Source organism: Phascolarctos cinereus, unplaced genomic scaffold, assembly GCF_003287225.1.
Source record: "Phascolarctos cinereus isolate Bilbo 61053 unplaced genomic scaffold, phaCin_HiC Scaffold_5;HRSCAF=322, whole genome shotgun sequence".
NCBI lineage: Eukaryota > Metazoa > Chordata > Mammalia > Diprotodontia > Phascolarctidae > Phascolarctos > Phascolarctos cinereus.
Genome location: NW_027555958.1, coordinates 375,251,685 through 375,265,308, shown reverse-complemented (window position 1 = coordinate 375,265,308; position 13,624 = coordinate 375,251,685). Strand labels below are relative to the sequence as shown.

The window sequence follows — 13,624 nt, the reverse complement described above, 5'->3', positions numbered from 1 at the left end:
GTAATAGCTCAGATCTCCTTCCAGGCAACTATGAATATTCCAATTAGGATTACAATTATTCTAATCCCTCATTTACCTCCTCAATTTCCTGCTTTGGTTCTTTCTCTTCATCCTGACCCACCCCTAGATCCTAGGCAGGTACTTCCTGTCTGCCTCTACAATTCTCCCCACAGTAACTTAGAGCACAATTTCATAATAACTGAGGGGAAACCAAAGGCCAGTATTGAACACTAGCCCTATGTTTTGGGTCTACAAGGATCAAAGGAATAATAACTGCTACCTGTGCATTACACCTCTCCCCCTTTTCTTCATCCATCACATCTCGACCTCGTCTTTCCTAAAACAAGTGTGCCAGGTTCAGAGAGAGCTCAGGTGTCATAGGATAATAGGTTCTGAGCTAGAAGGGAACTTAGAAGCCATCTACTTCACCTCCCTCACTTTATAGAGAAAGAAGCTTATTGGCTGTGAGGGGTGGAAGAGGTCTTTGAGGTCCTGGCAGAGAACACTGAGGGGACAGGGAGGTGATTTTACTCAGAGTCACACAGTTGTAGGAAAATCTAAATTACTGTAGGAAGAAAATGACAAAAGATGAAGAGTTGAATAGTATCTAGAAGGGAAGGATGGTTCCAGATGAATACTTGGGAGCCAGGAGTGAGTGAGTGAGCATGACTAACCTGAGCAACTCACCCTGAAGATACTTCTAGCCCTGTGGTCTTCCCCTCTGATTGGCGAGTCTCTGGCCTGGATCACCATTTAATGAGGTGCCCAGACCATCCATGTTCACTTCACTCTTTGCTCCCTCCCTCCCACTCTCTGAATCTTTCTACCTCTTCCCAGCAGCTTTGGCTCATAGCCAGTATTTTCCCCACCCAATTCACGTTCCAACTCTCTTTTATATATTACCTTCCCTCATTTGATTGTGTGACATGGGAGACGTTGGCACAGGACCGCCCAGCATGGCGTGCCCACATCAGAGAAGGTGCTGTGCTCTGTGAGCAAAGCAGAATTGAAACAGCTCAAAGGAAACACAGGATGTGAAATTTTAGAGAATCCACCCCAAATGTTCACATGAACTATTTATACCCAACCTGTGGTCGGTCTGATCAGCCACTGAAACTTGACTCTGGCATAGTGATGTCATTTTGGTCCTCTTCAAGAACGAAGGACAACCACTACCACCACCACCTTCCGTCATTAGAATGCAAGCTTCTTGAGGGTGAGGATTGTTCTTTTTTTTTTCTGTATTGTATCTCCAGCATTTGGTACAGTGTGTGGCATTCAGTAAGTGCTTAATAGATGCTCTATTCATCTCTCTATCTACCATACTTCTGGTTAGATTGTCTATGTCAGCCTAAGGTAGGGGTGGGGAACCTGGGGTCTCAAGGCCACATGTGGCCCTCTAGGTTCTCAAGTGGGGCCCTTTGACTGAATCCAAACTTCATTTGTACTGTGAACAAATCTAAGCTTCACAGAACAAATCCCCTTAATGAAAGGATTTTTTCTGTAAAACTTGGACTCAGTCAAAAGGCTGCACCCAAGGACCTAGAAGGCCACATGTAGCCTGGAGGCCACAGGTTCCCCAACCCTGATCAATACTGTCTTGTCTAGACCTTCAAACTGGGCCACCAGCAAGGATCCTGGGAAGAGCTAAACCCCTCTAGTTCAGCACTCCCTGGGATTTCCAAGCCTCATTTTCATCCCTGCCATTTCCACTCATCCAGAGGAAGAAAACATTAACAGCTAATCAGCTCAGAAGATCCCCAAAGGAGCCTTCACATGACCTGAGCCTTCAAGGAAGCTAAACATTCTAAAATAGGGAAGTGATGAGGTAGTGCTTTCCAGGGATGGTGCACAGCCTGGGCTAAGCATGGGAGATAGGAGAAGGGAGATGTAATAATAAGTTCAATGAATAGAGGTAGACAAGTTTGGGGAGTGAATTAAAGGGAATGATAGGAATTAAGCCTTAACTTCTCTGGTCCACAAATTTGTCATCTGTAAAAAGGGGGAACTGGACAGAGGCAGAGTGGTAAAAATGAAAGGTCAATGAATTTGTAGCTGGAGTCTGTAAGTGCTAATCCTTTGTTATGTACTAGCTGTGTGACCTTGGGCAAGTCACTTAATTTTTCTTGGCCTCTCAGTTTCCTCATCTGTAAAATGAGGGGATGGGTAGATGATCTCTAAACTCTAAATCTATGAGCCTGCAACCAGACACTTCTCCTAATCCTCCCCCAAGAAAGCAAAGGCTAAAACGTTATCCCATATGGATGACTTCAGAGTTAGACTGAAGCCACAACAGGAACATTATCCTGGACAATCCAGCCTATTCAGACCCCTCCCCCACTGTGCTATTGTAAAGGAAAAGCTAACATGCCCCAGGTGCCTGGAAGTGAGAACTTACCAGGTAGTGAAGTAACTTTCTAATTAATCATGATTGAGAGTCCTTTCTCCCCACCCCCAGCCTGACAGTCCCACAAATGTGTACATATAAATGCATGAAATGACTTTCAATTGGGTTAGGAGAGAATTCCAAGCTACTGATACATCCCTGATAGGTACAAAGGTACCCACCACGAAAAGTGCTCATCCTTCCTCCTCTATAAAACCAGACAGCTAGGTCCATAGAGAATCACAGATTCTCGGGGCCTCTGTCTCAGAGGTAGGCACCAAGCTTTCAAGTCCCTTTCCCTGAATCCAAGGTAAGTAATGGACATGATTTTCCTTGGTGAATATTTTCCTTTAAGGGAAAGTTAACAGTTCCACTGACTTTTTGCTTCCGTTATTATCAGCCTATTTTGGGTGTGATAAAATTAAGAAGCATCCAGACAAAGGTATTATATGGAACTGTTCAACCCAGCACAGTACAGGAGGGAACAACTTTAGCTAGAACAGGGTGGGAAAGAAACAGTGTATTGAATTTGCAGAATCTCTCAGTCTGGAAGTTCATAAGAAGAGAAAACAGCGATGTTTGAGAGGGTTGGTTCAAGGACAGACCTGTCTGGATGTGGGGTAATGGACCCAATGACCTATGCAGGTCTATTTTATCTGGGACATCTGTGATCGTTATAGATATATATTTCTTCTTATCATCCTGCCCAGATTAAAGATTGGACATTGGAAAACTGTCTTCTGCTTTGGAACCTCGTAGAAAATGACTTGAATTTTTACCTGGCTTCAGAGATGAGAAATAGTGTCTTTGCAACAGGAGATTCATTAGATTAAGAGTCAAAACATCTGAGTTCAAGGCCTGTCTCTACCACATATTTCCTGGGTAGCCTTGGACAAGTCATTTCATCTCTCTGGGCCTCAATTTCCCCATCTGTAAAATGAAAGGGTTGTACTAAAGTGATCTCTAAAGTATCTTCCAGCAAGAAGACTATGATTCTATAGCCTATTCTCTTAACAAATTCAGTTCTCCTCTTGTGCTTTATTAAAAGCAAGTCAACTTTAATGGGAAGGCTTAATAAAAGTGACTCATCTGAAAATTTGACTTCTTACTTTCTTTCCTGGAAACCTAGTTGTTAGAGTCAGGACTGAGTCAGGGTGGCAATAGGGGTATATAATCCTTACATTCTTACCCATTCCTATCCTCTGACAGCTATTTCTTCTTTTTTCTTTTTTTAACTTCTCTCAGTCAGAACTCAATGCCCTGGAAGGCAGGAATTTTTTTTTAATATGGCATTTTTATAACACTTCAAAGTTGGAAAAGTGTTTTATATACATTATCCCATTTGAACATTCCAATAACCCTTGAAGGTAGATGTATACCCATTTTATAGATGAGGAAAAGACAGAGACAATATTTTTTAAAAATCACCATTTCTTAGACATCTATTATGTGCTGAGTACTATATTAAGGTTTTAGGGAAAGTACAATACCTGCCCTCAGAGAGCCTAGTAGGAATGATTCTCTTTGTGTAAGAAATGGGGAAAATAAACCTTTAGGAAGGAAAAGGACCTACTTGTATGTAGGGCCAAAGGTGAGAGACTGAGGGGCCTGAGACCCAATCAAACCTCAAGACCTCTATTTCCCAAAATGCATGCTTTAATGCATATTTTTGTGTACCATGTTACCTTTTTTTTTTTGCCATGGGAGGTCATAGGACCATATATCTAGAGCTAGAAGAGACCTTAGATGTAAAATAAATCTAATTCCCTCATTTTACACATGAAGAAACTAGATTGAGAGAGTAGAGCAACTTGCCTAATGCCTCACAGGAAATAGAATGGAGATAAAAATAGTTATGGTGAAGAAAAAAGGGAGAAGAGCAAAATGTGTGTGCATGTGTATATATATATGTGTGTGTGTGTGTGTGTATACACATACATACATACACACACAAAAGACTTGTCCAAGGACCTGGTGAACTAGGTATTGGAGTGTCTCATAATAGAAGGCACCCAAAAGCATACCTTATAGAAATGGTATGTCTTAGAGCGGCAAGTATAAAGGACAAATATCCACTCTGTGCAGGCTTCAATGACCCTTAGGGCTAGATCTCTCTATGGAAGCATATAATATAATGGTTGTATGTGGTAGGTATGGAGAGACAGATTGATAGACCAAGGTTTGAAGGAAAGAAGAGAGTTAAAACTAGGATGGAATAACCAGGGCTTTGTCCCAGGGCACTGAAATTTAGAAGGTATTTAAAGTGCTTACATTCCTTCAGCATCATAGGGAAAAAAATGGTCTTAGTGCTGAGTTGGCATGAAGAATTAGTTAAAATAGGAAGCTACAAGATATACTTTTTCCTTATCCCTACTCACTCTGGTCACTAATACAGGTGAGCTCCTCACTGGCTCAGGCTCATCTGTTCTTCCATAATTTCACATTCACGTATTCCAAGGTCTTTGTTTTTCCATAGATGGCCCTTATATCTCAGGGTCTCTCCCTGTTCCTGACATAATTTGCCTCTCAAAGTTGACTTGAAAATATTTTTGTGCTCATCACTCCCGGTACCAAAATGCCTAGTTATGACCCTGGGGGGGTGAAGGTGGACTGATCGATCCCTCAGTATGCCTCAGAGAACTCACAAATGTTCCACCAAGTGATAAAGTTTGGGAAACACAGCTCTAGACTCCCTGATCATAAAGGTTTCCCACAATGGTTTCTTTGTGCCCATGATCCTACTATTGGCAGACTTCAGTACCTGGGACCAAAGACCCAATGTCTTTTTCCCCTGAAATGCACTAGTGGTCAGTTAAGGAGTGGTAACCTCGGTCACACCATGACAGCTCCCTCTGTTTCTGGCAGGAGTAATTCATTCCTCTACAGCAGTAGGAAGAAATGCAGATGGCTGTCTTCTCTTCTTCCATGTTTCTGCTCATCTTTCTCTGGAGCACAGAGCTGGGAGCTGAGGGTCAAGAATTCCACTTTGGACACTGTTGGGTACAACGGGCAATTCTTCAAGACTTATGGAGGGCCTTCCAGTCTATAAGGAGCACTGTGGTAAGTAAAGTAAGCCCAGCCTAGCAGGGCTTCATTGTGAAAATGATGTGGTAGGGGGGAAGAAGATGGGAATAAGCATTTATTAAAAGCTTAGTATGTGCCAGTCACTGTGCTAAGTCCTTTACAAACATCATCTCATTTGATCCTTGAAACTGCCTTGGGAGGTAGGTGTTATTATTAACCACATTTTACCAGAGGGGAAACTGAGGCAGGCAAAGGCTAAGTGACTCTCCCAGGGTTACACAGTGGAAAAATCACTGGTTTTACTCTCAGATGATCTGGGTTCAAATCATGTTTCTGACACTGTCTGACCATAGGCAAATCATTTAATCTCTCTGGGCCTCAGTTTCCCCAGCTGCCCAATTAAAGAGTTAGACTAGATTGTCTCTGTTTTAAATCTATAATTCCATGAGCCTGTGGTGGCATAAGCAGAACCCAAAAGGACTGGAGCTAGATCTTCCAGGCATTAGCCACTTAGAGAGAAATTGGTGGAAGAGGATGGGGAGTACAATAACATTTTCAGGCCCCCAGGATCTTCCTGTTTTATTGGGTCCATGCTGCTTCCTGCCTTCTTACCTAGTCAAATTATGGGCCAAGAAGGGATGGAGGTGGCTAACCTGAGATGTGGGAACAACATGTAAAATCTAAGTGTACATTTCTCCTGAGCTTCCAGAGACTCAGTTGAAAGTATTAAATGAAAATATCATAAATCCTTGGAGTAGGAAGTACAGTGGCAATGACTGGGGGCTCAAAATGTAAAATGCTAAGATGGGAAAGGAAATGAGATGGAAAGAACACTAGCCTGGACTCTAATCTCAGCTCCATCACTAACTAGATGTGAGATTTGGGGCAAGGCAATCTGTCTCAGTTTCTTCACCTGTAAAATGGGTATAGTGGTAAACTAGCTAGTTTCTACAATCCCTTTCAGCTCTTAAAAACCTACAAATCTAAGATGTTCTCATCAGGGAATGGGGCAATGGCATCTCTAAGTGCTGGGGTAGGTCAGGCAAGTCAGGGCAACAAACATTTATTAAAATCTTAATATATGCTAGGTGCTGTGCTATCTGAGGGCAGCAATGCAGGAAAAGGAAAGGTAGAGCTTACTCTCAAGGAGCTTATATTTTAGTTGAGAAAGATAACACACAAAAGGGAACTGAAACGTTCAAGAGGTGAGAGGTTAGGAAGGTAGCCATGAGGATAAAATCTGGAGAACCAGTAGCAGAGCTGAGAGGGGGATGAAGCATGGCCAGTTGGGTCTGACCCCATGATGGAGGCCCTGTGAGGAAGCTACCGTTGGGAGAAGGGAACTAGAGAGGCCAAGGGATGTTCCAGAGTGAGAAGACCCCAAGAGCTGAAGGAAGTCCTGGTGTGAAAAGGTGACTGAGGCATCATGGTAAAATCCTGAGAGTCAGAAGCAGAGCCAGGAAGGGAATGGAGGCCCAGGAAGCTCTAGGCCAAACTCAGGTAGCTCCAAGCTCAAATGAAGGCATTGGACTAGATGGTCTTTGAGGCTCCTCCCTGCTCTAAAAATTGATGATCCTAGGATATCCCGCTCTGGACCCATAGAGGAATAGCTGAGGAAGGTCAGATAGGCCCTGCCCAGGGTCAGCAACTACCTAAATATTTCATTTTCCAGAAGCACTTGTCTTTTGTGCTGGCACACAAAAAAGCAGCCCCTTCAGACTTCCCATTCATGGTGTGACTCCTAGGCTTTCACTTCCTTAGGCCAGTCTGTCCATTTTTCCTTTGGTTTTACATTGGGTGGGTTGAGTAGCATGTTAACTGCTGAAGGAGTGTGGCAAATTATTTGCAAAGTTTACTCCTGCTCTATTTACCTTCTCCAGCATGATTTTCTTTTTCTGTTCCCCAAGCAAGCCCTGGACAACAACACAGACGTCCGGCTGCTGCGGCAGGAGTTTCTCCGGAATGCCTCGGTAAATGGGTCATTCAGGACGGTGGGCAGGATGGAAAAAGTGGGAGGCACCACATCTCTTTGCCCAGGGCCTGGCTTCATGGCTCTGGTCTGCCTCAGGCTGACTTAGGAGTCTGGGAGAGGCTGATCTATCTTTTGGAGAGACTAAAATCCCTCACCTCTGGATTGGGGATGAACTTTTTATAGACAGTGCAGAGGCTGGTGAATTCAGTTACTGGGGATGATGCAGACAGAAACTCAAGCCCACAAACATCCTGCCTACATTATTCAGAAAATTATCTCAACTTGTTACTTCATCTTTTCTAGTGTATACGACCCGCATGTCTGCTTTAGATCATGACCCCAACCTCTTTCCCACTTCCTCTCTCACTTCCTCTTTCTTCATCTTGATCCTTCTTTTCCCCTACTGATTCATTCATTCATTCATTCATTTATTTAATGAACATTTTTTGCAAGGCACGGTTGTTGATGCTATGGAAATACAAAGATGAGTGAGACACAATCCCCACTCTCAAGGAGCTTACTGTCTCCTCCTTTTCCCTCCTTTATCACTTCCTTCTTTCTCTCTCTTGATCACATCTCTCACCCTCTTTTTATTCATTCATTCAATAAACATTTATTCATAGAAGGACTGGAATTTAAGAACACCTCAAAGAACCAAGTTGTATCAGTTAAGAGTGCATATTTAAAATTCATAAGACAAAGAAAATAGAGATAAGATGAAAATGTTTATTTCAGAGTAAAATGATAGTAACATTTTTCTATCACTTGATGTGACTGGTTCTCATATTGTTAAGTGCTGACTATGTACAAAGTACTGGGCCTTTGTGAGAATACAAAGATGAATGAGACACAGTGCCCACCCTCAGAGAGCTTGCTCTCTTTTTTTATCCCCACTTCCTTTTTTTCTCTCTCTCTTTTCACCTCTTTCTTCAGCTACCTCCTCAAAAAAGACAATACTCCCAAATATTTCCCAGAGATTCCTCTCCTTGGTTGTAGAAAGTTATCATTAGGGTCCTTCAAGACCTAGGTATACTCTTTCCACATCTCTTGCCCTAGGTGACACAATTACTATCCAATCTAATGGATTCAGGGAGTATAAAACATCCAGGACCAAAGAGTACAGAATGGAGGACCTTGGTACTAACTAGCCTTCTTTCTCCAGTTGGCTGAAATCTGTCACCTCAACTACTCCCTGCTGAATTTTTATTTGAGCAACGTTTTCATTAAGTACCACACAAAGGCAGAGGAACTTGGGATCTTGACACCATTCACTACTTTGGCCAACAACTTCTTTGCCATCCTGAAGAAGCTGCAGGGTTGTGTGAGTGGGGCCCAGGGCTAGGGACTGGGTCCAGGGGTGTCTGCTTCTGCAGACTGTCACTGACACAAACAATGACCCAGTGTTTAGTGAGCTCAGTACCTTGGACAGGGAGGGCTTGGTCTTCTCTCTCCCCCCTCTCTATCGCCTCATTACTCAGAGGACATGTAGTTAGAGAGAGAGAGAGAGAGAGAGAGACAGACAGACAGACAGACAGACAGACAGAGACAGAGGGACAGAGACAGAGACAGAGAGAAGTAGATTTATAAATGTAGGTATAGATATAGATAGATGGGGCATTTATTAAACACTGATTATATGCCAGACACTGTACTATTTGCTGAGGACATGAATATAAGCAGAAAAAGACCCTCAAAGAACTTATATTCTAATGCAGGAAGGTAACCCAGAGAAAAGAACTGAAAAGCAGAATGGCACCCACACAGGGGCAAAGTTGCTGGAGTGGAGTTATAAATGTGCAGAGAATGGGGAGTATATCTAAATCATTGCCTTTAGAAGTAGTGAGTTCCTCATCATTGGAGATCTTCATCATTAGGTGGGATGACTATTTATTAGGGATACCGTGGAAGTGATTCCTGCTCAGACATGGGTGAGACTAGATGAACCCTGAGGTCCCTTCCAACTTCACTGATCACAGTGGATAGCTCAGACCAATGGTCCCAGGTGTGGGGAGTCCCGTACTAGACTCTCAGTGGGAAGATCTAGAACAAAAAGAAGTCTCAGTTTGTACTTTCATGGAGATTGTGAGCCATCTAGCATTTCTAGGGACTGTAGTAAACACCCACGCATCGAAATGCATGAAAAGTCAGCACAGCAAAATTAGTGAGCTGAAGAACAGAAGGGAATTGGCTAAAGGAGAGTCCAGGATGGGGTCAAGATTAATCAGGAAAAATTTATAAGATAATAAAATAATAGATTTAGAGCTAGAAGGGACTTTGGGGTGGGGGGTAAGAACAAGTATTTGTTAAACACCTACTATGTGCTAAGCACTGTGCTAGGTACTTTGCAAATATCTCATTTGATCCTTACAACATTCCAGTGAGGTAGTGCAGTTAGTATACTCATTTTACAATTGATTAAACTGAGGCAGACAGAGGTTAAGTGATTTGCCCAGTGACACACAGCCAGGAAGTGTCTGAGGCTGGATTTGAACTCAGGTCTTCCTGACTTCAGGCCAGCCACCTAATCCAACTGTGCCACTGTGTCACTTAATCCAACCTCTTCAATTTATAGGCAAGAAAAATGAGATTCAGGGAGGTTATATAATTTGCTTAGGATTTGCTCAAGATTACATAGGGAGTAAGTGTCAGAGTCAAGATTTCAACTCAGGGCCTCTGACACTAAATGCACTTTTCAATGTACCACATTGCCTCTAGGGGTGGCAGCTTTAAGAAACTTCCTCCCTGTTCGGTAGCTACACTGAGGATACAGGTCACAGAACCATCCATTGGGTGCTTTTAAGAACCTATATGTCCCTCCACCCACCCACCCAAAAAAGTGTCCTTATCTAGGGAGGGAGGGAGAAGAGACTTGTGCACTGACCCCAATTCTCTTGTTCTTCCTCTTCTGCAGAAGGAAAGAGGGATGTTTTCTTTAAGCGAGAGTTCCCAAAGGAAGTTTCAGCTATTTCAGCAAGAATTTACAAAGGTATGTCTGAAGTCTTGGGGAATGGGGTAACTGAAGGGTGGGTAGAAAACAAAGATCAGGAGTTTGTTAGCCTGGTAGGTGTTGAGCAGCTTCTACAGGATGAAAAACTCAATGATAGACTTCAGAGCAGGTGGATCCATTAGTATCGTTCCAGGAAATATGTGAAATTATAAAAGCATAGGCCTAGGGTTGGAAGGGACCACAGAGCTCATTTAGCCTAGCACCATTTTATAGGAAAGGAAAATGATGCCCGCTGAGTTATACATGTGACCAGCCAAAAATGAGAGGCAGCAAGCTCCAGTGAAAGAAATCTATCTGGAAAATATCAGGTAGAATTCAAACCCAGTTCCTCCGACTTCAAATCTAACACCCTTTCCACTGGACCAGGATGGATCAGGAGGTCAGTGGGTATAGCTGACTTACACTTGTCGTGGACTGCACAGAGTGTGATTGTCTCATCTTCTGTCCCTTTTCCAGCTGGGAGGCTATTATTACCCCTCTCCCCCACTTGATTATCTTGTGGTTCTTCTCTCCTCTTTTTCGTCTTGCCCTGGGGCTTGCCGCCTCTCATTTCACAGCTAGCATTTAAGAGTTGCAAGGGATCCTTGAGATCATCTACCCAGTTCCTTTATTTATTGATGGAGAAAACAAGACTCAGAACAGAACTCAGTGGTTAGCACTGCACCCTCCACTTGGCTAATACCTAATTTCTCTTGCCCTTTAGTTGAACCCAGAAGTGAGGCTGACAAAAGCCTTGGGAGAAGTGGACATTCTTTTAGCCTGGATGGAGAAAGCCTTTCGGCCATGATACAGCAGCCCACCTGCTATCCAAAACTCCCCACCATTTCAATTGCGTGCCACGTCCCGTCCTGTGGTTTTTCTATGTGTCCTTTCTTCCTGCCAGTGATGTTGCCCTGTGCTCAGGCTGCTCCCAGCCTGTCTATGTTCCCTTTTTAGTAGCCACAATTCAGCTAGTCTACTCAGGGAGGCTACACTAAGTTGCTGTGAATAATTCTCAAAGCAGATGACAAAATGCTGGCTAGTTGTAAACTGTATTTATTCCAGATGTATTTAATAATTTATTTTTATTTATATTGGGAGACTATACACCCCTTTTATTTATATGGGAGGACTATAAGAGGACCAGGGTTCAAATACTACCTCTGATCCTTACCACCTGTGTGACCTTGGGCAAGTCACTTAATTTCCCTGGGTCTCAGTTTCCTCACCTATAAAAGGAGGGGGTTGAACTAGATGGCCTCTGATGTCCCTTTCGAACTGGGTCTTGGATCTATGGATTAAATATTTCTCTTGTGTCCACTGTGGTGTCTGGCACAGTGATGGGGGATCCCAGGGGGTGCTCAATAAATACTGAATTGAACTGAAGGTGTGACTGTTTTTTCCCTCTTCCTCCTCCTCCTCTTCCTACTCCTCTTCATCCCCTTCCTCCCCTTCTCTTCCTCCTCCTCTTCCTTGTTGTCATCAACATCTTAATGATTGTCATCCTCCTCTTCCCCCTCTGTCCTCCTCTTTCTTCTCCTCCTCTCCCCTCCCCCACCCCTGCCATGACTTAATTGTCATCGAGGACTCCAGGTGAGGAAACTCCAACTACTTAGGCAGATCACCAAGTATTCCACAATCTATAGTCTTGGAGAGTTGCCTGGGGCACTGGAGGTTTGTTACCAGAAATTTAATAACATCTGTGACCTTTATAAGTTGAAGATTTGGAGAGCAGACTGACCTTGGTGCATTTGTTAGAGCTGTAACACTGGGCTAGGGTAGTCTACATTTTTTCTAGATCTTCCCACTGAAAGCCTAGACTACCCATGCCTGGGACCCTTAGTCCAGGCTCTTCACTGTAATCAATGAAGTTCAAAGAGACCTCCCCTCTCCCCAGGATCTAGGTCCAATTTTAGCTCTTCTGCTTTCTCAGGATCTCTCAGGAAAAACCAAAAGCAATGAAAAGAACCAACTTTGCAATTCATTCCCCTTTTTTAGAGGCTTGATCCCTTCATTTCCTGTTTCATCCATTGTTCCACTGACTGTTCTCAGAGAAGATGGTAGTGCCAGAGCAGACAGCTGACATTAGCACACTCCCTGGGACAGCCTGTTCTTTAAATGCCATTCTCTGTTAATAAAATGCCTCTGTTGCCTCTTGACAACTTCTTTCCATTAATGAATAAGCTTTCAGTTAGGGAGGAAAGATAGGAGAGCTGGGAAAAACAACCAAGGATAATTGGAGGAGAGGTAGACCAGAGAGTGGGAAGGGCAGAGTGATCTCTACTTCTAAGAGCAGTACTGGACTCAGCTCTGCAGCTGATAGGAAATCAACATGTCTCTGGATGACTTTGACCTTGTTTTGGAAGCCCAGGAGAAAAAAAAAATCTATGGGATGGACTGACAGGTAGACCCTGGGCAAGTTGTTTAACCTTCTTTGCCTCTGTTTTCTCAAATGTCACATGAGCTGGAGAAGGAAATGGCAAACCACTGCAGTATTTTTGCTAAGAAAATCCCGTATGGGGTCATGAAGAGTTGGACGTGCCCAAAGTGACTGAACCACAATAACTTGATGTAGGGGTTGATCAGAGGAGGTCCCTGTCCAATTTGATAAGGTTACCTCGAGGCAAGGTGAAGGTTATGGTTTTGATTCTATCTCCCATGCCCATCTGACCTGTTCTCAAGTCAGTGTTGATGAACTGAGATAGAACTGATTGGCGCTTACTGTTGTTGAAAGAGCCATTTCTGTGCCAGGCCTATAACAAAAGGAGTGAATTACAAAGTTGGTCCTTTTTACTGATTTTACTTTTTCCTGATGAAGAGGTCTAGAGGTTTTGGAGTTACTGCTGGGAACCCCCAAGATCACAACGCTGGGCCCTATCTGAATGAATTCAACTCAAATCTTCTTCCAGCCAGAGGAAAAGTTTATTAGTGATAAAACACTTAGGTCAGGTGACACCTGTAAGGATGAGCAGGCACGAGAAAGTCTCAGCCTTTTGGGCATGAGATTCTCAGCATATGAATGGGGGCCAGGGTGGAATTTTTATACACTGAAGTAACTTTGGTGGCCAGAGAAGGGGTCTGGGAAAAGAGTCGAGGTGAGAATTCCAATTGGAAGGTCTCAGAGATTGAATAGACAATGGGAATAGATAATGGAAGGAACAGGAAGGGAGATAAGGGGAGTCAATAAGGAACCTGAAAGTTTTAGTGTTTTATGGGGCCCATAATGAAGGGAACTGGAAGGCATCTGAGTGAGGCC

At 43.4% G+C, this 13,624-nt stretch overlaps 2 protein-coding genes across 2 annotated transcripts in view; one reads left to right on the top strand and one right to left on the bottom strand.

Moving 5' to 3' along the window:
• The first annotated feature begins 1,441 nt into the window (after window positions 1-1,441).
• Window positions 1,442-11,754, top strand: IL24 (interleukin 24). The gene is made up of 5 exons (XM_021003088.2): window positions 1,442-5,446; window positions 7,318-7,380; window positions 8,545-8,703; window positions 10,294-10,368; window positions 11,093-11,754. Exons 1-5 carry the CDS (start codon window positions 5,285-5,287, stop codon window positions 11,174-11,176), a joined length of 543 nt encoding a protein of 180 aa, XP_020858747.1. The 5' UTR covers window positions 1,442-5,284; the 3' UTR covers window positions 11,177-11,754.
• Window positions 8,095-13,624, bottom strand: part of FCMR (Fc mu receptor) — a 27,391-nt gene continuing 21,861 nt past the window's right edge. Inside the window, exon 7 of the mRNA XM_078156356.1 lies at window positions 8,095-9,422. Coding sequence (XP_078012482.1) covers window positions 9,402-9,422 — 21 coding nt within the window. The 3' untranslated portion in view covers window positions 8,095-9,401. The remainder of the gene's footprint in view (window positions 9,423-13,624) is intronic.

Coding starts and splice junctions, on each gene's coding strand:
- IL24 (XM_021003088.2), top strand. CDS start 5,285: ATGCAGATGGCTGTCTTCTCTTCTTCCATGTTTCTGCTCATCTTTCTC. Junction 7,381..8,544: donor AGTTTCTCCGGAATGCCTCG/GTAAATGGGTCA, acceptor TTCTTTCTCCAG/TTGGCTGAAATCTGTCACCT. Junction 10,369..11,092: donor TTCAGCAAGAATTTACAAAG/GTATGTCTGAAG, acceptor CTTGCCCTTTAG/TTGAACCCAGAAGTGAGGCT.